At 38.1% G+C, this 23,642-nt stretch overlaps 2 protein-coding genes across 4 annotated transcripts; both read left to right on the top strand.

Annotated features, from left to right (window-relative positions):
• Window positions 1-572: 572 nt before the first annotated feature.
• Window positions 573-4,551, top strand: LOC114147031 (phospholipid hydroperoxide glutathione peroxidase-like). The gene is made up of 7 exons (XM_028021560.1): window positions 573-716; window positions 1,449-1,543; window positions 2,723-2,867; window positions 2,949-3,100; window positions 3,718-3,742; window positions 3,837-3,896; window positions 4,069-4,551. Exons 1-7 carry the CDS (start codon window positions 588-590, stop codon window positions 4,099-4,101), a joined length of 639 nt encoding a protein of 212 aa, XP_027877361.1. The 5' UTR covers window positions 573-587; the 3' UTR covers window positions 4,102-4,551.
• An 835-nt stretch (window positions 4,552-5,386) lies between these two features.
• Window positions 5,387-22,834, top strand: LOC114147080 (phosphatidylinositol 4-phosphate 5-kinase type-1 gamma-like). 3 transcript variants are annotated; one of them, XR_003596019.1, is made up of 18 exons: window positions 5,387-5,888; window positions 9,843-9,871; window positions 10,047-10,136; window positions 10,231-10,361; window positions 10,448-10,565; window positions 12,616-12,768; window positions 13,784-14,083; window positions 14,238-14,446; window positions 14,526-14,609; window positions 15,899-15,947; window positions 16,114-16,198; window positions 16,302-16,475; window positions 17,378-17,534; window positions 17,642-17,710; window positions 17,802-18,342; window positions 18,519-18,553; window positions 20,290-20,373; window positions 20,492-22,834. XR_003596019.1 is itself a non-coding variant. In XM_028021621.1 (18 exons), the coding sequence occupies exons 1-18, from the start codon at window positions 5,795-5,797 to the stop codon at window positions 20,492-20,494; spliced, it is 2,025 nt and encodes a 674-aa protein (XP_027877422.1). In that variant the 5' UTR covers window positions 5,403-5,794; the 3' UTR covers window positions 20,495-22,834. The 3 variants fall into 3 exon arrangements, 2 of the variants coding, with proteins under 2 accessions (XP_027877419.1, XP_027877422.1); XM_028021621.1 differs by lacking the exon at window positions 18,519-18,553 and having other exon boundaries at window positions 5,403-5,888; window positions 17,802-17,881; window positions 18,227-18,342; XM_028021618.1 differs by lacking the exon at window positions 18,519-18,553 and having other exon boundaries at window positions 5,390-5,888.
• The last annotated feature ends 808 nt before the right edge of the window (window positions 22,835-23,642 follow it).

The raw sequence follows: 23,642 nt of genomic DNA, 5'->3' as shown, positions 1-23,642 counted from the left end.
AATAAACGAGAAGTTATTCAAAAATGACTTTAAGTCAGTTTGAGGGCAGTTAAAATGGGAAGAAAAGAATACATGCACTCTATTTACAATTAATATTTGTTCAGTTCCCCTGTTGCTCAAAACAGTGGCATGGAGATTCTTAAATAGACATTCCTTCATAATCCTGGGCATTCTTGGTGTTAAGACTGTTTAGCTCAGGGGTCTCAAAATCCAGTCCTCGAGGGCCGCAGTCCTGCAACTTTTAGATGTGCCTCTGCTGCTCCACACCTGAATAGAATAATTAGGTCATTAGCAAGGCTCTGGAGAACTGATCTACACAAGGAGGAGGTGATGAAGCCATTTCATTCCAGCGTTTTGTACCTGTGGCACATCCAAAAGCTGCAGGACAGTGGCCCTCGAGGACTGGAGTTTGAGACACCTGGTTTAGAAAAACACTCACAAAGTACAAAAGAGAAGTAGAAAATAGAGAAAAAACAGAGTGGATCTGGTGGTTTATTTATTATTAAATGGCAACCTTATTTTTTATATTCCTCGAGGCTGAATTAAGCCATTTTACTTACAGAAAATATGTGGTTTGCTGTGATAACATGGGCGGAGCTAAGAGAATTATTAATGGGAGGAGACAAGGACGTCATGTGATAAGAGCGGCCTGGATGTGGCTGAGACCGACAGTTTTGCTAGGTGTAGTGGGGAGCAGGGGACTAGTCAGAGCTATGGTAAGTATATAATTCTATCTAAAATACTTATCCTGAATCTTTTAATTTCGGCAGGAAGTGACACTAAAACCTTTAGCCGCCTGAATGTTAGACCGCATGTAGGTCACATTCAGGGCTTTTCTGTTTTTTGGTCCGGTGCAGCACTCAAATGAGTCCGATGCTGTTACGTTTGTTATCTTTAGCTTGAAGCTGCAGCAAAGACAAAGCACTCTCTGTTATAAATTGGGCATATTTCAAGTTGTGAGTTAGAATATTTTGGACATTTCTTCTGTATGAAATACGTTTCCAGTGAGCCATTTAAGGTTTTCGTATTTCGGCATTGCGACTGTGTTTTGTTGCTTTGTAGAGATCTTAAATATTCCGTTGTACCTGCTTTTATCCGTGGTGTAAAACAGCAAAGCACTTCCGCTTATGCATAATCCTGTTATTTTCCTCTTTGTTGTTCAATGAGATTATGAGCCACTGGAGATTTTCGGTTTGCACCGAGGATCAAATCTTTGCGCTTTTTCACGCCCTTCTCGGTGATATCTTGCTCGGACGCATTGGAGGAGTGGAGAGACTGGATGATGACAAAAATGGGCCATAGTGCGCAGAAAATATGATTCATCTTCTTACTTACTGTTACTCATGCCCTTTAGTCCGTGCTAAAGGGCAGGAGTAAGATCCAACCCTTTTCTTCGGCTATTGCATAATCATGTTCTCTCACATGTGTAATATCTCTTCATATTTCAGTGTGCTCAGGTAGATAACTGGAAAACCGCCAAGTCTATCTACGAGTTCTCTGCCACAGACATCGACGGGAACGAGGTGTCTCTGGAGAATTACAAGTAAAATATATTTGCTGCACTTGGAAGTTCAGCTGTACCTTTAAGTTCCAATTTCTGATGTTATTTGGGCAGTATGTAGTGTATTTGTACATGTAAATTGATTTAAGACCAGGTTTTAAAGTACATGTGTCCGATCCACTTTTGGGGGGATTTTGGAGAACAAAAACAACTTGTCCTCAGGGAAACTAAACAAACATTTTTTTGACAAAACGTTTACCAATACGCCACGCTGATGACAGTAAAGGGGAATAAATTATTAACAAATTATAGTCTCTGTATGTATACTTTATCATACTTAAAATTTTTAAGCAATTTTATATTGCTTAAAAATGTTTCTCTTTATTTCAAAGTGAAACTTAGGAGTTGTATTTAGGTTACATTAAGCTTTAAATTTATATCAAAGTTTTAACATTTCATTTCATACTATCCTAACTTCTTATGACCTATTTTTAATAAAGGGCACAGAGCAGCATAACCCCGTTCCACAGTCTCACCTTGTTTAACTTCCAGTTATCTAGTTAAAAGATAACTGGAAGTTATCCTTTGATTTTCTTCATTTACACGGAAGACAAATCTGCCTGTCCTGACATAATTTGTTACTCAAATAAGACAGTCACTGCATGGAACCCACCCTCCACTGTTAGTGATAGTTGGAGCTAAAGATGCCAACCTGCAAGCAACATCGATTAAGTAACCAAATGCTCACCACACTTGCAGATATCGTAACTGATTAACCCTCTAATATAATGAGCATATTTATTTGAACATCTAATAAATTGAGCCAGTATTTATTCTTTAGTTTTGCTCATGTCCATGTATGATTAAAACGTACAAGCTAAAAATCAGAAGCAACATGAATAGTTGTTGTTTGCCTGTTCTTAAATAATAGCAGTTTATATTATGTTAGTTTAAGATGATTGTGGAGCTACATGATAACATGTATTTTTACCCAGGGTTATCATATCTTGATACTCCTACCAATAAATGTTTTAGTTTTAGTTGTGACGACCGTTTTCAAACTGCTTTCTTTCCCATGTAGTTAAGGAAAACAAATAACTCTTTACTTTCTTCAGGAACTGTGACTACTAATATTTGGGTTTAAGGCAGCCAGCAATGTCAAATTATACCTGCAGTGATGCATTTGTTCCAACACTTTTGCCTTTTCTTTTTTTCTGCCAGGGGTCATGTTTGCATCATTGTAAATGTGGCCTCTAAATGAGGAAAGACGAAGGTAAACTACACTCAGCTTGCGAAAATGCACGCTACGCACGCTGAGAAAGGTTTACGCATCCTGGGCTTCCCATGTAACCAGTTCGGAGGGCAGGTAACGCATCATAAAACTGATGCTGGCACCATTTTTCTAAATACTTTCATGCTTTATCATTTTGTTTTCTTTGTAACATAGGAACCGGGGACAGATGCCGAGATTAAGGAGTTTGCTAAAGGTTACAACGCAGAGTTCGATCTCTTTAGTAAGATTGAGGTAAACGGTGACAATGCTCACCCTCTGTGGAAGTGGATGAAGGCACAGCCCAAAGGAAAGGGATTGTTTGGAAAGTAAGTCAGTTTTCTACTTTTTTTTTCTTTGTGGTCATAGTCTAAAGCAGGTTCAAGCCGCTACTTGACCTTTGATTGTCACTTTTTCCCTTAACCTAATCCTCAAGACAATGCATCTCTGCTAAATCGCTCTTGTAACAGATGAGTGAATTACGCAAACCAGAGTTAAACAACCTCTGATGAGTTGTAGCCATTATAAATCATGTGTTCAAGCAAGAGAAGGCCTTAAATATGATGTTGTGAAACACAAAAGGGCTTTTAAATGTGCGCTGTATGAATGAATTCAGTTTTTGTCAGTATATGAGGTATTAAATGTTTCACATGGTCGTTTTGCGTAACCCCTTTTTATGATCTAATGAACCATTAAAACTACCACAGTATCTCTATCTGGTTGCCCCAGAATGACTTCTAAGAAAATGTGAAAGTTTTTCCAGGGCCCTCCTACTTCCACTTGTGCTTTTAAAAATACCCATTAAAAACTTTCTTTAAATTCAAAAGTAAACTGATATTTTAGCAGACATCCTAATGCTATATTTTAAAGTACTATTATTTAAAACACTCCTGTGCATAACTATAAAGGTTTGGTTGTAATTCATATTTATTTCTTCTACCAACAGTAACATCAAGTGGAACTTCACAAAGGTAAATTGGAAATGGCTTTTTTGATGACAAAAACTGTCTTCAACCAAGTGCGTTAACTTTGATTTTTTTATTAATGTTTTTTTTTCCTCTGCAGTTCCTGATAAACAAGGATGGGGAGGTGGTGAAGAGATACGGTCCAACTGACGATCCAGAGGTAATCCATTGCAGCTGTGTTTACATATTTCTGTGCATGGCATCATTCACATGACGCTAGAGCACATGGTTTTACATTTTATCAAATCTCAACCCTCAAAACCTTTTTCTTGATGAAATCTTAGAACCAATAAACACAATTCTTTGAAACTCAAACACGTTTCTCTGTGCAGGTGGTGGAAAAGGACCTGCCCCCATACATGTAACACTGTTTTGCGTTCCTCTATTGCCTGACCTCTCACGTGAACTTCAGGGTATTTGTGCGTGTGTATCTGGACCAGTGACGGACCTGTCTGTAAACCCAACCTTGGGGAGGGCAGGGCCTGATGACCCCCAGCGTGCAACTTATTTCCAGAAACCGCTCGCTTCAAACCTTGTAAAGACCACTTGAGAGGACAGTTGTTAGCCAACATAGAGGGTTTGTATCATGCATTTCACTATAAACAGCCATTCCTTTTTTCAGTCCAAATACCATCCTGATTTATTTGTTTGGTAATGAGTTTGCTTACATTTTGTTTTGTAAGAACAAATGCCACAAATAACTTGGCTCTCTGTATATCTAGTTTACCTTGCACTTGTCAAAACTCTTATTGTTGGAACGTACACTGGTAACTTATGGAATAAAATGAAAAAATAAAATGCTGTCTTAAACATTCTTTTGTCGTTATGGTAATTTATTTACCTATATCTGAATTTTGTCTTGCAGCAGAAATTAGACAATTGCATCTGACAGTTTTTTTTTCAATACCAATCCTTAAAATCAAAAATGTCTCAAATTACATTTGATAACATGACTTTTTTTTTTTTTTTTTTTTTGTCTGAAAGGATGTTTTTTAAACTTATATTATGAGGGGCTTCAAATCTAAGGGGGATAAATATAATTGTTATATGACATGTCATTAGCCAAATTCCCGTTTGATAGATATTGCAAATTTCTAAAGTCAGGTTTCAACTACTGAACAAGAAACTCATTCAAGCTGTAGTAAAAAGTTTTGAAAATAATGCAACTCTGCTTTCTGTTCAGTGTGGACTAAAATGAAGAGATTACTTTCATATAAACCAAAACATTTGTTTAAAGTAGTTTTAGAGGTGAAAAATGTTAACTGTTTAGAAAAAGTTCCAACTGAAGTGACAAACTATAGCTAACAAATTTCTCTTGAAATCAAATTAATTTTAAAACAAAGTTTTAAAATTTAGTTTTTGCATTTTAGTCATTTCTGATCAAGTTGAAATATTTTTACATTTATTGTAGGTAAAGGTCAGATTGAGTCACTGCCGTGAAATGTTTTTGTTTCTTTGGTGAGCTGGGAGAAATTTCCGTTGTCTGCTGACATCTCTTGGGAAGATTTATATTTGCTCCATCTCTCTATAATAACCCTGAACGTGGTTTGCTGGACTTCCAAATCAATGTCAGTTTGAAGATTTATGATCTGTTTTGAGGTATTCCTACTTGTCAGAGATAATTGTTCACTGACAAGTGGGCTATAAGTTAAGATGCCGTGGGCTACACTTGCAGTCAGAGGCTAAAAACATTTTAGGCCTCTATTAGCTTCGGAAGGAACCTTTATTTAAGACACTGTATTGCCTCCGAATGCATAATGAAAAACGTGCAGTCGACTGCACATTTAGTTCAGGCTGATGCAGCCGCTGCGTGAAGAGGATGACGCACAACAGCATCGGAGATGATCAGCACCGCTGACTCTGAGGATGACAGCGTCGCCGCAAAAACATCCAGCGACAAAAACACATTGAGCGGAGAGTGATGCCGTCGTCTGCAGCTGAACCGGGAAACGCAGAGTAAGATGAGATGCCCGGCCGTTTAGCGGCGAGTATCGCTGCACCTCATTCCGTTTTGAGGCAGACAAGGGTTGCGCATCGTCACAAGGAGCCGTGCGGGACATGGACCCAGCGGCTGCGGGAATCGGGAGTGATGGAAGCCCGACAGAGGCAGCGGCCGCCGGATCCAGTCTGCAACTTGACTTTGGGGACACCGGTAGGTATCGTAGCCTAAATGTGTTCAATCCAATGTCAAAATCTCATAGGAGCATTTTGGTAGAATTCTTTATTGTATTTTATTTTTAAATTATTTGTAGGTGTGAAATAAGCAGCTTAGAAAAGTACAACACTTTAAAAAGCATTATTTGTTCAAATAGATGGCTTGACTTGATAGCTGTGTAGAATTATCTGCAGCAGCAGCTGTCAGTAGCTCCATGCACGCCGTGTCCTGTGTATGTTTGGGAATGTGTGGCTGTTATGAGAGGAGGCAGAATATATCTATTTGAATATGGATCCATTCTACCTATGAAAACAGAAATAAACAAAATAAAAAATAGAAGCTATATCTTTCTATGACATGTTGTGCTGCTATCATTGCGATTCTTATCTCATGTCAATCTGAATGATGCCTTTATTGATTTAGGATTCTAACATAAATCATACTTCAGTTTCTTGCAGATATGGATGAATAGGCATACATTTGTTGTTTCGTCTATGCTGATGGTGCTCCGTGCTTGTTAATTTAATGAAACATTAAATTCACCTTCAGAGAGCAAGGGAATCAAAATCTACCTATGTTCAGAGTTACATTACTGTCATAGCTACAGACCCGCCATTTTCTCAGCTGATAAGAGGCAGATTTAATCCTCTTAACTATGACACACACACGCACTCACACGCCCACATAGGCCCTCAAGACACATTTGAGAGCTCCCAAAATATGTTATTACTCTGTCATCATTTTGAGATGTCTCTATTTCCTTTTTGTTTTAGTGCATAAACTTTGAAACTGAGAGTACAACTGGCGGGCCATTATGCTCAGCTGGAACATGACAGGGATGTTGTAGTGTTTGTTGCTTGCTGCTCACTGACACATTTATTCTGCTCTGACCCTAATCCCACCGAGAATGTTTGTGTTCATGTCCTACACTCACTGTTCCAGCATTAATCTGCAGGTTACAGGTGTGGGCACTCTGGTGGAAAAAAGAGGCGCTTTGTGGCACGGCCGCTGAAAGGAGGCTACAAAAACCACACAAATCAATCAAATGACTATGATTCACCTCATTGGATTTAAAATAACCACATTGATTTTAGATTCTCAAATAGTTTTATGCAACTTGTCCAGCTTTGATTTCTAATTGTGTACGCAAAGTCAATGTATTAGTTGGAGTTTTCCTTTGAAATTTGTATTATTTAGTCATTTTAATGATCTTTTTGTGTTTTGTCAACAAATCTGTTCATTTTAAAAGTTGCTGTAATCCTCTGCTATATCTTCTGTTGCCACAACAGGATACACAGAGTCTATGAGTTCATGGTAATATGCTAGGGCACGTTTGAGACGCTCCTGAAAAACTGAGTTTTGTTCAAGGAAAGACTGAAGACCAGTTTTCAGAGAATATCCATATCCTGGCACTAACCATGTACTCCCCTCTGTCTCTACACTACATTTCTTAAAGGTCACCTCTAATATCTCTGATAGAACCTGACTACTACCTTTTAATAGTCAGGTAATAGTCAGGTTAAGTTATTGTTAGCTTTGTTTTTGACTTTATTGTGAGTAAAGTCTTTGTTTTAAAGTGTCTGCCAAATGCATAAACACACATGGTGGATTACTGTGAGATTTAGTAGATACTTTCCTGGTCTGAACTGTTGGCTGTCTTATTCATTTTGTGAAAAGCACTAGAAACAGTGCATATAAGACAATGTTAATGAGAGTCTTTTTTTTCTCTCAAAATTTATGATATTTCCAAAGAATATCATAAAAATAGATTTAAGTAGGTTCATGCACCGCAAGCCTCTGGAGGATCCTCCACCTTGAGGTTCCAGAGGCACGGTAATGCTTCAGTTTTTGTTAAATATCTAATGTTTTCATACCTTGTCCTATGGCACTACACTATCTGATGATTTTCGTCAGCAGAGAAATCCTTTCTCTTTCCCATATTGCTTGAAACCTGTGGCCTGCTTAATAATGTGGAACATCCTTCTTAAGTAGACTTCTTATAATTGAGATCACGAGACAAACTAATCAACCCAGCTCTCTGAAATTAATTATAGTGATTCAAAGAGCCCTGACACACAATATCATTTATAAATTTAATAGCACAACAAAAAATGTAATCTTTATTACACTTAAATCCAATTTGCATAATAATTTGGAACACGGTGTATTCATCTGCATCCATCTTCTTATCTGCCCAGCTTACCTGCCTCTAGTGGGTGATGCCACACAAAGTTTTGCATGTAGGTCTCAGCTCACCAGTCCTCCACATGTTTGCTGTGTTCCTTACATGGCTTATAGCAATTTAAAATGGGATTTATTGTAACTATCTTTCAATGATCCTTGTTGCCACAGTTCCTTCAAGACCAGATTTGTGACTGTTTAGCCCTATAGTTGTCCTATTGACCGATTCCTTGATCTGAGCTGTTGATTTTTGCACCTCCTTAAAAGTTAACATGAGCATCATTGCTGCTTATGTGAGAAATGCTCACGTAAGCAGTTCTTACTAGGATGGTCTTGGTAGGACCATCATGTCTTGGTAGGATTGCATTTGTTCCATACTTTTTCCATTTTCAGATGATGAACAGTACTCCATGATCTTACTTTAAAACAAAACACTGTTTTTGGTTTTCTCTATAACTTTATCTCTTATAGATTACTGTGTTTCTTGGTCCTCATGCTGTTTGTTCCCTAATCACAGAACACCTGGATTTACAATGAGACTAAATTACACACTGGCAGATACTATTTATTAGTTAGCTGACTCTGATGGACATTAGTACACAGAACTGTATTTCTGTGTACAATCTGGTACCTGAATGGAGTGGCTGATACTCCACTCTGATGCACAAATGCACTGAACATTCTTCACATTTTCACTTATAAAACCATGTATCATGTGTCTTCCACTTCACAATCAGTATTTATTTATACAATTCAGCTATTGATTCCAAGAAGTCTTCAGACCATATAAATAAGTTGCATCTCAGTGAATTTATTTATTTTTTGCTAATATTTGATTTATATAATGATATAATAAATGTATTTGCATTCGCTAACTCAAGCAAAGAAGTTATTTTTTCATCGTATCATTTATTGCACATTGCCTCCAGTAGTGGCAGCACCATCTGCTACTACGGTCTCTTCTGTGTTCATTTCTCATGGTTTAAAGATTCATCAACTCAGCTCCATTAGCAACCTTAATCTCCTCCTTATAACCTCACACACCATAAAAAATAGCACATAAGACATAAAACATACAGTACTTTGATATACAATGTGCTGTCTTTCTGATTAACTTCCTCTTCCTGTCTAATGGTCCCACATACACACAGACAGCATCTAGATTGGTCTCTCTTCTCGGGTGGAAAGTCTTGTTTAATCCTTGACTGTGATTGGTCGCTGATGTGATCTGCAGCACCCAGCCAATGACTGCTCTCAGATTAGGCAGGAAGTCAATCCAATAGAGTTTTTACCTTGCCTGTACAAATCTACAAATCTTACTGATCCAGAAATAGAAAACAGAAGACGTCGAGGCTGAGAAGAGATTTTTCTTTCGGCTCAATTTCTCTCTAGTTTTTCTGTCTTTTTTTTGCCCGGATCTTCAAAAAACTTGCAACTTATAGGTGGTAAACTCTTCTTCTGGTGAGTTAAATCACCAATTTACTTGGAGCAAGGGTAACAAAAGATGTTAAGTTAGCGCTTTTGAAGTTAAGGTATTATTAAGAGCTTTAGTTGTATGCATCTTTCAGTAAATATCACTTGTGGTGTTAAATGTTTGTCCATCCTGGGAAGCCTCTTGTTCTGCTTTGTGCTTATTTAATTCGCTTGGATGATTTTCACCAACACCACAAGCTTGAATTTAGACCTGCTATACCTCGATAAATAACAAATAATATTTAATAATGCATTGATGTAGGCACATCTTGATCCTTCTTTCCTCTGTGTCTACAGATTCAACCGAGAAGGCTCAAATAACAGAGGTGAGAGGCTACTTCACATGATACACCTGACCGTCTCATCTGTCCTTAGGACTTATTCTAGCTTCTGTTTTACATTCTTTCATAATTCAACTCAACCTTTTTGGGGTATTAGAAGTCGTTTGTGCTATCTTTGTCACAATCACAATGGCTTTGTTTGCTTTGTGTCTGGTTTTAGATGCCTTCCCTGTTTGGAACAGAACAAAGTCGTGAGAAGAAGATCGGTCACAGGAGAGTAGATGCCCATGGAGAGACAACATATAAAAAAGTGAACTTTTATTTTGTTTGTTTAAAACTGTCTTGGCCCTCTTAATTCTCCTCTTAGCTACTTTTCACCTTCACTCTCCGCTCTCTGTCTTCAGACCACCTCTTCTGCCTTGAAAGGGGCAATCCAGTTGGGGATCGGATATACCGTTGGCAACCTCAGCTCCAAGCCTGAGAGAGATGTCCTCATGCAGGATTTCTACGTGGTGGAAAGCATCTTCTTCCCTAGGTGGGTGAAGATCGGGGTCATATTTATTGGTGCTTATTATAATTTTCATTTATATTAAATTTAGTGGTCCTAACCGTCCCTTACAGTGAAGGCAGTAACCTCACTCCAGCTCATCACTACCCAGACTTCAGGTTCAAAACCTACGCCCCCGTGGCCTTCCGCTACTTCAGAGAGCTGTTTGGGATCCGGCCAGATGACTACCTGGTGAGGCCTTTTCCTTCCATAAGCCATATTATACACTGGCTTACATGTATTTGCTACACAAAGTGATGTGAAGCAGTATTACAATCCATTCTGGAATTATTCATACTCCTTATTTCATTTTTTTAAATGGAACAATCTAAAAGTTCAACATAATTGATCAGGATTTTACGTGAAGGATTTTGACCATTTTTTTTATAAATAAAAATCTAAAAATTGTGCCATGCACTTTTATTCCAGCCTCTCTACTTAAAACAACATTCAACGCTTTGAACACCTTGCAATCAAATATCTACAGATTGAAATAGTATAGCATGTAGCTGTATACCTACCAAGGTTATGCTTTTAAACTGACAGGCTGAACAAAGAGAGCATGAACTAGAGAAGGAGCCATGATATCAATGACAGCTCTAGAGGAGCTGCTAAGATGCACAGCTCAGCTGGGAACATCTGTTGGGGAAAAAAAGTTCAGGCTGCAGAAATAAAAAGCTGAAGGGGACAAATGTCAAGACTTTGTAGTGACAGAATACTTGCACTGTATTTGTCATTCTGTTTGGTGGTTGAGATTAAACCAGGTAAATGGCCAAAAAAAACTCTGCTCTTTAGTAGCACAAAAATTCACATTTGCATGCAAACGTGCCATGAAAACCTTCAGAGCCATATTATTGCACAAGCCTATGAGGATCATGCATGTCACGGTGCACCTGTGGCCCCACAGTGACAGCAACACATTTAAGCAGCTGGTGTGTGCCAAATAGGGATTAGAAGAGAAAAGCTTTCCTTTTAAATTCCAAGTTGTGACAGCAGATGGTCCAGATACTGTTATTTGTTTGTCTTCTTGTTGTTACTGTGCCCATTGAGGAGGAGTATTATCTCATGTTTACTGATAAATACACACTGAATTAATTTGGCAAACTACATGTAAAGTTACCCTGAGTTCAAGTTGCATTTCTGTTACCAAACAATCCATGTATAATAAGAAATTCAGAGTAAATGCAGGTGGTTTTTCATCATATATATGTTTGCTAACGTGGTTTGATCATTCCAAAAGCCTAATGTTACCCTGCTTTATCCAGACCTGATGGGTGACTCTCATACTGGAACACTCAATAGTGTTGAATTTTAATCACCTGACCCAGGCTATCACCCTGAAATAAAAGAAAGTTGGTAAGCACAATCAGGAACTCTCCAGAAACCTCCAAGACTCTAATCTTGGAAGTTGAAGTTGCTGGAACTGTAGCGCTAATATCCACACTGAAGCAATCTTAACATCATCATGGTTTGAGACAGTGCCATCCAAGAAAGAAGACACTTCTTCAAAATGTGTGCTCTCACCGACAAACCAAATGCCTTCCGAAGCAAAATTCAGAAGTCAGAGTAGGCAAATATTGAGTTATGAAGACAAAACTGTATGTTTGGAGAAGTCAAGTTGATGTTTTCATCAAGCACAGTGTGAAAAAACAGTGTGCTCCAGATGACTTTTCTGTTTTTTAATCAAATATTAGTAATGATGTAATGTACCTATTTTGACCACCTATAAAGATTACTTATGCACCCAGTTCTTGTTTTTAAAATTGATTGAACACACGGCTTTCTTCAATATTCCACGCATTAAAAAGAAGAAAAAACACACCTAAAATGAATGAATGGCATGAGTGTATGTTCTCAGTACAACTGTAATACCTTAAAATGAGCGATACAGTGTTATTGGTACTTACATTTCTTTCAACAAAACTTCCTGTATGTCCTGATTATGTTACATAAATGACTTTGTTGCGTTTTACTGATTTACTGAATTATATTGAAATAGTACATTTATCATGTACTATTGATAAATGCACTATTCGTATGACAAGCCAGACAAATTAGTTGTCTGGCTTGTCATAAAATTCAAAAGGATAATCACTCATTAAAAGCAGGTGAGACAGTTACATATAAAAACACCCAATATTAATCTGTGGCATGTCTGTATTATTACTTTCAGACGATGAGTCTAAGCGGCAGGCTTGGCAGGTCGAATTTTAATCTGTTTGTCCTCCATCTCTCCGTCTAGTACTCGCTGTGTAATGAGCCACTGATTGAGTTGAGCAATCCGGGAGCAAGCGGCTCCATATTCTATGTGACCAGTGATGACGAGTTTATCATCAAAACCGTCCTGCACAAGGAGGCAGAGTTTCTGCAGAAATTGCTCCCTGGATATTACATGGTGAGAAAAAAGGATTTTTTAATACTTCCAATATTAGATTTTTATGATTCACATATCAAAGAAATGTTAATATTAGAAAGATATATCTGAGTAAATACAAAGATCAGTTTGTAGTGTAATTGACACTATTAATTAATTTATTAAGGGGAAAAATAACTATATAACCTCCCTTACCCAGTATATTTATAAATTAACTGATTAGCCACATTTTTGGCAGCTAATCATTTGGCAAAACATATTTTGATGATCCCCAAGAAAAAAACAAAATTCATTGAGAGACAAAAGGTGAATCTTTTGGAAGGTGTGCATCCCATTACATCCACAGTAAAACTAACAAAGCATTTCAGAAAAATAACATGATGGTACCAGTGGAGCATGGAACCATAATGTGGTAGTGTGACAGTCGGGCTGCGTTTCTGCCGCAGTACCTGGAAAACTTACCATGAAAATGGCACATTTGGTGGGCAGCTACCCTTTCATAAAGAACCAGAATGGTTTGCACACTTTGTCCTCTTAATAAATGAGTTCACCATTTGTAAACTGCATTTTGCTTTCACTCTGGTTATCTTTCTCTGATATTGATATTTGTCATTCAAGTGTGACAAGCAAGCAAAAACAGAAGAAATCTGTAAGAAGGGAGATAGTTTTTCAAAACACACAATTAAATCTATTAAATCTCTGAGAGCAATAGGGATAGTGAGCTGTTTGTGTACATGGCCTCTTACTTAAGAGGAGCCGTGCAACAGAATCTTCTAGTCATGTTTATCCTCTTTATCCACCGCTGATGCTGGCTCTCTGTCAGCTGTGACATCAGTAGGTGACTTTGGGATGGGTCAAAGCTCACAGACATGCTCAGTTCTCAGTGAGGAGTTAAGTGTGTGCACAGGCTTGCGCTGTGGCCCGATGAGGTCATGCTGTCTGGCAGGTGCAAACCCCAATGGAACATAAGCCCATTTACCACTAATATGCTTTGCTTCCTTTTTCCTCTGCCTTTGTCCTTCAACCCGTCGACCAGAACTTGAACCAGAACCCCCGCACTTTGCTGCCCAAGTTTTTTGGCCTTTACTGCGTCCAGAGTGGTGGCAAGAACATTCGAATAATTGTGATGAACAATATATTGCCACGCTCGGTTCGCATGCACCTCAAATTCGACCTCAAGGGCTCGACGTACAAGAGGCAAGCATCCAAGAAAGAAAGGGAGAAGTCCAAGCCCACGTTTAAAGACCTGGATTTTCTGACTGATGTTCCTGAGGGCCTCACTTTGGATCAGGAAATGTACAACGCTTTGGTCAAAACACTGCAACGGGACTGCCTGGTGAGAAAGATAGCAAAGAGGGGGAGTGCATTATGGATTGATAGACAAAGTAAAAAAACAGGTTTTGCAACAAAAACATTTTGTTTAAATTCCCTTGAAACATTTTCATTATGTTGTAAGAGAACATCTCAAAACTCACTTCGTTTCTTTGTAGGTCCTGGAAAGTTTTAAGATCATGGATTACAGTTTGCTGCTTGGCGTTCACAACCAAACCCTGGCAGAGAAAGAAAATCAGTCCCAGGGCTCACCAGCAGAAGGCGGCGATGAGAAGAAGCCTGCAGGACAGAGGGCTCTCTATTCCACCGCTATGGAGTCCATACAGGGCGGGTCCACATGCAGGGATGCAATGGAACATGATGACACGTATGTCCCTATTTCATAATATTAACCATCATCCTCCTACAGCATTTAAACCTAATGGCAAATTATTTTTCTTATCTAGTATGGGAGGTATCCCAGCAATGGGAAGTAAAGGAGAGCGCCTCCTGCTGTTCATTGGGATTATTGACATTCTGCAGTCCTACAGGTAGAAAATTAGCTTATTTGTTGCATTTTAATTACCATGACACTCAGGGAAGGAGACTAAAAATCTACCAACTTGAACCATACAAGTTTTTTGTGTTCTACAACACAGAAAATTATGTAGATTTAAAAAGCGCAAAATAATTATTTAGTTTATCTAAAATCAGTCCTCAAATGCTGCTGTCCTGAATTCAGCACAAATCCAGTAATTAATTCATTTGCAGAACTTGAATTTAAAATATGCATGATACCCCTGATGTAATGTTCAACCTTCTTCCTTTGGAAGAGTAACATTCAGTTTTAAGTGTGGGCTTGAAGACTTTTATCTCATCTGCATAAATGGTTCAACAGATGTCAAACAATTATGAAATAAATTTAAATATTGAAACAAATCTAAACATAAATTACAAAATTCACATTTGTGTATGAGTATTGATACTAACAGGAGCAGTACCTGAGGCATGACATATTTGAAAAATGGAAGAAAGTAAAAAAAGAAGCTATGATTAACTCTGATACCCTGAATAAAATTCAATGTAACCTTGGATGCTTTTAGAGAAAATGTATGAAAAGAAAGAGCATTATTAAGAGCTAGGAACACAGCAGACAGGTCAGAAATAAAGGTGTAAGAGGTGAAAGAACATGTTGACTGGACACCTAGTAGGTCTTTATGTGTGGCAGGACAAAATGCTTAAAAGATTATAGAAAGAAAACCATAAAAATTAATATTTGCAGTTTGCCACAAACCATGAGGTTTTTGCACCCATTTGTAACAAGGTGACCTGGTGAGATAGAGTTGAACATTTTAGCTGTAGACATTCAGCCAAAGCTACAATGGAATAACTTAGATCAAAGCATAGTCAAAGTCCAGATTTTCATCATGTTGAGAAATTGATGAAAGAGATTCTCTTTATCCAATCGGAGTGAGCTATTTTGCAAAGAAGAATGAGCAAAAGATTTGAGGCTCTAGATGTGCAAAGCTAATAGAAACAAACCCCAAAGACCTGCAGCTGTAACTGCAGCAGCAGGAGGTTCTGTAACATACAAATGCATGCCACATTTATAGGGCTTTATTTGCTAAAAAATCCCAACTAGCAGCTGTGTATCATTCCGGTTGATATGTGACAACATGATATGACCGGTATAGGTTTGCAATTCACTTTAAATAGCAATGCGATATTGTAAGAAGATGCCAGGGAACAAATGATAGACCATTCTTTTAAATATAATTTAAAATACACATCATTGCCCTTTTGGAAGTCTGTAATTAAATTTAATTGTCTTGTCTGACAGGCTGATTAAAAAACTGGAACACTCCTGGAAGTCTCTCATCCATGATGGAGTAAGTTGCTTTCATGTGGCTTTTAATTTTCTTTATTTAAGTGTACCAATCCACATTAAGCTGTCTATTTATGCAAGCTAGTTAACTATGCTAAGTCTTTCCATAGTCGTTGTTTTTGGAGAGCAAGACTTAATTATGAACACTGCTGTCTTCCGTTGAATCACAGGACACGGTGTCGGTCCACAGACCTAGTTTCTATGCAGAGAGGTTCTTCAAGTTCTGCAGCACAGTTGTCTTCAGGAAAAGCTGCTGTGAGTTGAACATTTCACCACATGTATTTTTCATTTTGATTACTGATATGAACATCTAACGTTCTGTAAGAGGTTTCAAGGTAAATCATGTTTTTCCTTCCAGCATTACGACCATCTCCATCTAAGAAAGGTCGAGGGGCCCTCTCAGGATCCAAGTACGGTGCTGGAGGCGGATTGGCCGTACAGCGCCCCTCACTGACTGATGAAAGACAGGAAAACCTGGAGAACTTGGAGAACCTCAGAGGAGCCCACAGCTTTTCTATTCTGGAAGAGAATGGTGCGCTATGCTGGAAACATTCATAGTAATAACACAAAAATGAAGTTAATGCCTTTTTCTTTTACTGCGATTTAACTACCTCTACATGTTATGTCTCTTAGCTTTGATGATTTTCATCCTCAGTGGCTTATTTTTTTTTTTTTGCTTAGCTGATATAAAGAGAGACTCTAAAGATATATGTAAGGAACAAAGGCAATGTAGAAATTGAAGCTGTAGAAACCAGGGAAACAGAAAATTAAGTTCCAGACAGAAGTGTCTCTGCAATTTATGTTGGGATCATTGTCCTGTCGGAACACCTGGTTGTGTACATCTTTTACCCATTTGAGTCAAGTTGATATATCCAGATGAAAGGAAATTGGATGTTTGGATGTCATTGTCCACTGTGAACCCATTTCAGTCAATCAATCAAATCTTATTTGTATAGCACATTTCAGCAGCAAGGCATTTCAAAGTGCTTTACATCATTACAAACACAACATCATTACAAACACAAGCATTTCAACATCAACATAGAATAAGAAGGTGCTGGTCAAGCATAAAAACCTTGTTCCTGAATTGACACCCTCAAGCTCAAGTTAAGCCAGATGATTTCTGCAGAAAACCTTTATGGTCAGATGAGACATAGATTGAGCTTTTTGGTCATAGTCACTAAAAGTAGGCGAGGCTGTCAAACTAACAGAATTCTGTAACACTGTGTTCTAACTAGCTGGTGAGAAGGCAGTTGGCCATCTTAAAACACGATTTTGATTGAATTAAGTAGACCGACAATACGCTTCCAATCAGAAATGTAAAGCTTCATGTGTAACTTCAGTGGTGGGAATCAAAAACAAAAAGAAATGTGAAGAAATAACCTCTCTTGTCTCGCTCATATGATATTAATATTGTACTTTTGCTTCATTCAGGTAAAGAGCCGCCCTGCACCCCTCCGTCATTTGAAGACGCAACGACAGCATCTATTGCAACCACGCTGTCATCTAACAACTCTTTACCAACCACCCCGTTTGATACTCCAGAACATCCACGCCCTAGAAGACAAATGCATTCACCAAACATAGTCAGGTCAGAAATATTGTCCGTGCTTGCCAGCAGTTGTATTATTATATGAGACCTACTGACTGTAAATGTTCACTCGTACTTTGTGTTTTTTTGTGTCCAAAAAAAAAAAGATCACAAAAAGAGCTGGTTGAGGTTCACGGCGAACGTCAGGAAACTATAACTGTGGAAGTGGAGCTGAGGTATGAACATCAGCAAAAGTGTTATCACAGAGTATCTCACTGAGTTATGTTTGTGGTATTTCATCTGTTTCGTTTGCATTTTCTCAAACAGCAAGATCCCGCAGAGTACGGAGCTGACGCAGAGGACAGAAATCACGTCTTCCAGCCAACAAACACTCAGTCATCAAATTTGTACAGTAGCTTCGTCCGCCCCCAGCTCTACATGTTCATCCTCTGCATATTCCTCCACTACTCTTCCTCCTTCCTTTGCGTCATCCTCCTCTGCTCAATGTGCTGCCCAGTCATCCTCTACGCTTTCTTCATCCATCCGTCCGTCCACCAAACCGCTCACCTCTCCGGGAGCCGCTCAGGCTTTAACTCTCTCCTCTCTGATCTCTGACTCAAATGCAAAATCTGTTCAGCTCACCGGTTTGTCTCCGAACGCCTCCACCCTCACTCCTGCCTCAGCGTTCACCCCCATTCACCCCGCATCCGCTAGCTCCTCTCAGCATTTTCCCTCCACTCCTCTCTCTTCAGCCCCTTCAAGCCCCCACTTGCCTCAGGAAGAACCGCGAACTTCACAAAAGCAGCTTTCGGTGTCCAGCAGCCACAGCTCCTTGGAAGCGGAGGTGCAGGTCTCTGACATTTACTTTGTAAGTTCCTACCCCAAATGTTTCTATATTTATGTCACATATAAACAGAGAACGGGTCAGGAAGTAAAATTAACCAAAATTAGTTGAAAGGTCACAATCATATAAGAGTAAGTTAAGACCAGGCTGTGAGGATAACTTGCTTTCTGTTTCTGTGTGATCTACTGAATCTTCTGCAGTGGTCCAGTCAGGATAGCGTGGTAGAGTTGTGATGGTGAGAAGGTCTCTGTGTGCACGCTATGGGAGCTGCTCTTCCTGCTTTATTTCTAAAGCCTGATGCCTGAAAAGGCGCGTGACATGCTTTTAACTGATATCACCAAAAAAACAACCTGCACAGCATGAAGTCTATCCATCGTTCTGCTTTTATTTGTTCTGTCCTTTTCACTACGTCTGGTTTTGATTTGTTTGGTTGCCACATTCATTTTGCATTTTCCTCTTTTTTTCTGTATAATCTTGTGTAACCCATTTTACATCCCTTGTGTGCTCATCTGTGTGTCCAATCATCAGTATGCAGATGGAAGATACTGGGTGTATTCTCCAATTCTTGGCCGTCGTAAACTTAACTCTAGTTCAAGTTACAATGTAAGTCGCTAGCTAGGAAGCTATAGTAGCCTGAAAGACTGGGAGATGTGGGATATGTGCTGCCAGATATGGTCAAAAATATGGTCAAAACAAAAAACAATTTTCATGGATTGTTTGTTGCTGACGGCTAAAGAAAAAAAATGCATGTGAAAACAGCTGCCTCTTCATTTCCTTCATCAGTAGTAAAAAGTGGTCCATGTAAATTTATGTAACAAATATCCAGTGAATGTGTAGTTAGTAAATTGTAGCTTGACTCAGATCTTAGTGATCCTTTGATGTGTTTGAGTCCCTTTCTTCTGGTTTTGAGAATTGTATAATTAATAAAGATGCACTTTGTATTTCTTCACAGTCCATGGAATTAGTGGTATCAAATATTTAGAAAAAATATGTTGAATTTAGTTCAGGAATTTTTGAGTCAGATTCTGTTGAAAGTGAGTTATTTCCAGTAAATACTGGTTTTGTTGTTTTCAATTTGTGTACATCTTGATTAGCCGGTTCAAGACCAAATCGGATCTTTACCTTCTTAAAACAAGTCCAGACTCAAAAACATCATACAAGTTTATGTTTATTACCGTATGAATCTTTAAACTATCTTTGTGTTTGCTGTCCTACACATAACTTGATCATTATTTAGATAGAAAATGAATGTAAGGAATACTTTGAATGGAAAAGCAATTATGATGACCAGTAAAGTAAACCAGTTTAAAAACAAAAAAATGCTCTTGATTTTTACATCGCCTCAGTTTTATATTAAGTATTTTGACCAGAAATCCCTTCCACTTTTTTTTTCTTAGCAGATTGTAAATATAGGAATATCATTGAGGTTGACTTCTACCTAAATAATCCCCCTAATGAAATTTGACAAATATTAGTAAGGTTTATAATACAGCAATTCCTTAATCCAATGTGAAGTTTTTGAGATTGGAGTTATTTCAGGACAACAGAAGGTCGCTTTGAATGTTGCCCCTGTCAGACTAGCCTCCAGCTTCAGCCTCTGGGGCCAACTAATTTGAATGTGTGTGTGTGAATGGGTCAATTACTGAATATAGTGTGAAGCACTTTGGGATCCTCTGAGCTTGATAAAGCAGTAGACAAGTACAGGCCATTTTATCAGAACCTGACTTCAAAAATCCTGAACTGTTCCTTTAGTACAACCTACTATTCGTAAAGTACCTGAAACTAATTTGAGATGACATATGAACTAAAGGAAGAAAAATCACCAATTTGACTACCTTACCGACATGCACGATGCAACTTTATTCCATTACATGTAGATAAAATGTGTCTTCAAATTCGTTCTTCCCAATAACCCACCTATTTGTTTTTCTTTTTCTGCTGCCCCCTGCTGGTTATTATGTATAACCACAGACTCAGGAGGACCAGAGCTGTGTTTTCTCTCCTTTCCACTGCAGCTCTGAGTCCAGAAGAGACTCAGATGTGGACAGTGAAACAGTAAGTCAACACTCCATCCGTGATTTATGGTAAACTCTAAAAATACCGAATGAATTGATTTATGAATTGACTTTCTCTCGCCCGTATCTGATATTAATCATCTCTAATTCTCCTCCAGTAATTTCAGTCGAAGACAGCGGCAGTGGGTGGAGCCAGAGGCTTTCTCCTTGCACAAAAGCTGGAAGGGTGTAATGATAAAGGCAGCAGGACACTGATGATTTACTGCTGGCTGCTGAAGCTGCATGTAAGAGTCTGCTTTGCTTATAGTAAATCTTATTACCTGGCATTCAGCTGAAAGAATGCAGCTTTGCATTATGCATTTGAACCACTGTACAGAGAGATTTACTGCTAATCTAGTGGGAGTCTGTTATGTACAATTTGTTCATACAGAAGTGGAGAAACGTATGAATCTTACAGTACAATCAGCTTAGTAGCACTGTGAACAATTTTGGTAATTGTGATTAAGCTCTTAATGCTTTTAACAGGATAATCATTGTCAAGATTCAAACGTCGATTTAAATCCCACGACATAAATATTGTGTCAATTAATTTAAATTTAATTTCAGTGCAAACCCCACTGTTATTATTATTCTTTTAAAAGCCAAAAGTCTGTGTATAAGTAACAGCTTGGTTGCAGAGGGAGCAGCCGAAGCGAAGTGAATCAAACATTCCTTTCCCCAGCTCTGCCTATGCAATATGTGTTATCGATTCCTCCTATTGACTCACTTGTAATTAGCCTGGACTTCATTGTGCATTTGTTTTAACTAGAGGGGAATCAGCTCTGTATAATTTGATTTTAGCACTTTAACTATGTCTATGATTGATCTTAGCACACACACTCAGACACAGTGAATACCCTTCGCATACAGTGGTCCTCCAGCGGTGTGTAGTGGCTCAGTCAAAGAAAAAAAAACAAACAAAAAAACGATCTGGAAGCAAGTGGTTTTGTTCAAAATGCCTTATCAACTAACTCAGAAGCTTATTTTTCTGATAAAATTATAAAAATATATGACTTAAGAATTCAAATATGGACAAAAAGAATTGGTAAGTAAATACCAAATATTAGTAGCAGGGTAAAAGTACTATAGGAGAAGAGATAAAACAATAAAATGATAAAATATCTTTTGTAAATCATCAGTTTTCATGTGCTTAAGCACATGCATGTAGGTGTGTACATGTTGTGTTGTGTGCATGTGTTTGCATGTCTACAGTGTTTGATTGAGAGACGCACATGTTGATATTTTTCCAGTGTTCTCTTTTTGTCAAAATGTCAAAAGGTGTTGTAACAAGTCATGAAATACAGGAGCATCTCAATAAATAAAAATAAAGAAATCTGCGTAAAGTCAACTTATTTCAGTAACTTGGCTTGAAAAGTGGAAATCATGAGTAGATTTAGTGCACTCAGAATCATTTATTTTAAACACTTATTCTTATTAACTTTATGAAAGCTAATGAAACCCAAAATATTATATATATATATACAGTATATACAGTATATATATATATTTTTTTTATATAGAAAAGCTGAATTCTACTTGAAAGATGGCTCACACAGTTGTTCATTATTGACCCCTGCTAGGAGGATACACCACAATGTGTCATTATTTAATAAAATGCCTGTATCCAAGTATGTTAACGGAAAGTTGAGTGGAAGGAAAAAGTGTGGAGGAACACAATTTTAGATTTTTATAATCATACCCACTTGTCCACACAAGGCTGCGGGCGTGCTAGTCGCAATCTCAGCTGGTCATTAGATGAGAGGTGTGGGGTGTTTCCTGCAGTCCTGATGGTCTGGTTATCCGTCACATGGATAGGTCGCCACTCCATCATAGAGCAACAGAAAAATAACCTGGCATTTGCATGGACATGCTAAATGGTAATTTAGAGAGAGCATTTATCCTAGGAACGATGAATCTGGTCTGTAAGAGGGAGGCTGGTCCTGACTAGTATGCTCCCAGTCAGGATTTTAGAGAGGCATTTTTCTTGCTGACCACAAGATTAGAAAAAGCTGGCTTTCATAATCATCAAATTCAAAGTAGAACTAGCCCATATTACTCTGTATGTTTGTACAGAAATATGAGTTTCCCTTTTTGAATGGAGTTACTGACATAAAGTATCTTTGCATTCCAATTTACTGAGTTTTACTTTTATTTAATCACCTGCTGTTCATGCTTTAGCTGTCTAAGAAAAATAAAATGCAGTTGACCAATTGTTTAATGAAGCATGATACTTCATAACATATGCAGAAATGAAAACTCTTCAGTTTTCCAGACAGTTTATTTGGCAATACATCTTCCTTGAACTGTGACCTGCTGAAACAACAGGGATCCAAATCCCTGTCTGAGTTTCTTTTTCTACTGTATCATTTGAGGCTGCCGATGTTGACTTGCCTGTTTGTGGGCAACAGTGTTCAACAGTGTTTGTAGATTATCACTGTGAAAAAATAAATAAAATAAAATTATGTTGTCTAAATATTGTTGTTTTTTTCTAATCCATTACCCGAGGCTGTGGCTTTGAAACTTTGAAAATTAAACCATCTGGTTCACTTTTTTCCCATTTGAGTTTAGAGAAATCAGTCCACCAGATGGCACTGCAGTGCCTGAAAAGGGCTCTGTGCTGCTGTATCTTGATTATTATACATCAGCACACTGCTGCTTGTTATCTAAAATTGACCTCTCTTTGTTGCATTTTAAAATTGAATTTCTCAATCTCATACGGTGAATTACAAGCCACCTGTAGGCCACATTTCTCTTTATTGTCTTCTTGATGGACCATAAAAACGAGGCTCATATTTAAAGCCACATTCATTAGCCCTCCGTATAACACTGACGTGTTAATGCACAAAAAATTATATGAAATCTTTATTGCTTTAGTGGGTATGGCTTTTATATTTTATAGCTGCAGGCTGTAGTGCCTACGGATGATGGATAGAAAAAAGATTCAATAATGCTTTCTCATAAGCGGACTCTTTGTGTCTTGTCATACTGTTCATACCAGTTACACTTTTTCACATTTGTTGTGATATATTAATGGAAAGTAGTGTACAATTGTGACATGGAAGAAAAATGACACAGTTTCAAATTAGTCTAAAAATAAGGTATGCATTTAGGACAAAGTGCCATCTGAGTGACTTCTTTGACATGCTTTCTGTGTACTCCTGTGTGGCTCACAGTAAACTGCAGAGAGTTGTTATTGTTGCTGTCTTTCAGCAATTTAACAGTCTAGCTTCTGTTAATGAACAAATTAGTAGTATGTATGAATATTAATTG

This window comes from Xiphophorus couchianus, chromosome 6 (assembly GCF_001444195.1).
Source record: "Xiphophorus couchianus chromosome 6, X_couchianus-1.0, whole genome shotgun sequence".
NCBI lineage: Eukaryota > Metazoa > Chordata > Actinopteri > Cyprinodontiformes > Poeciliidae > Xiphophorus > Xiphophorus couchianus.
The sequence above is the reverse complement of the archived record's forward strand: the minus strand, read 5'-3'. Positions and strand labels throughout refer to the sequence as shown.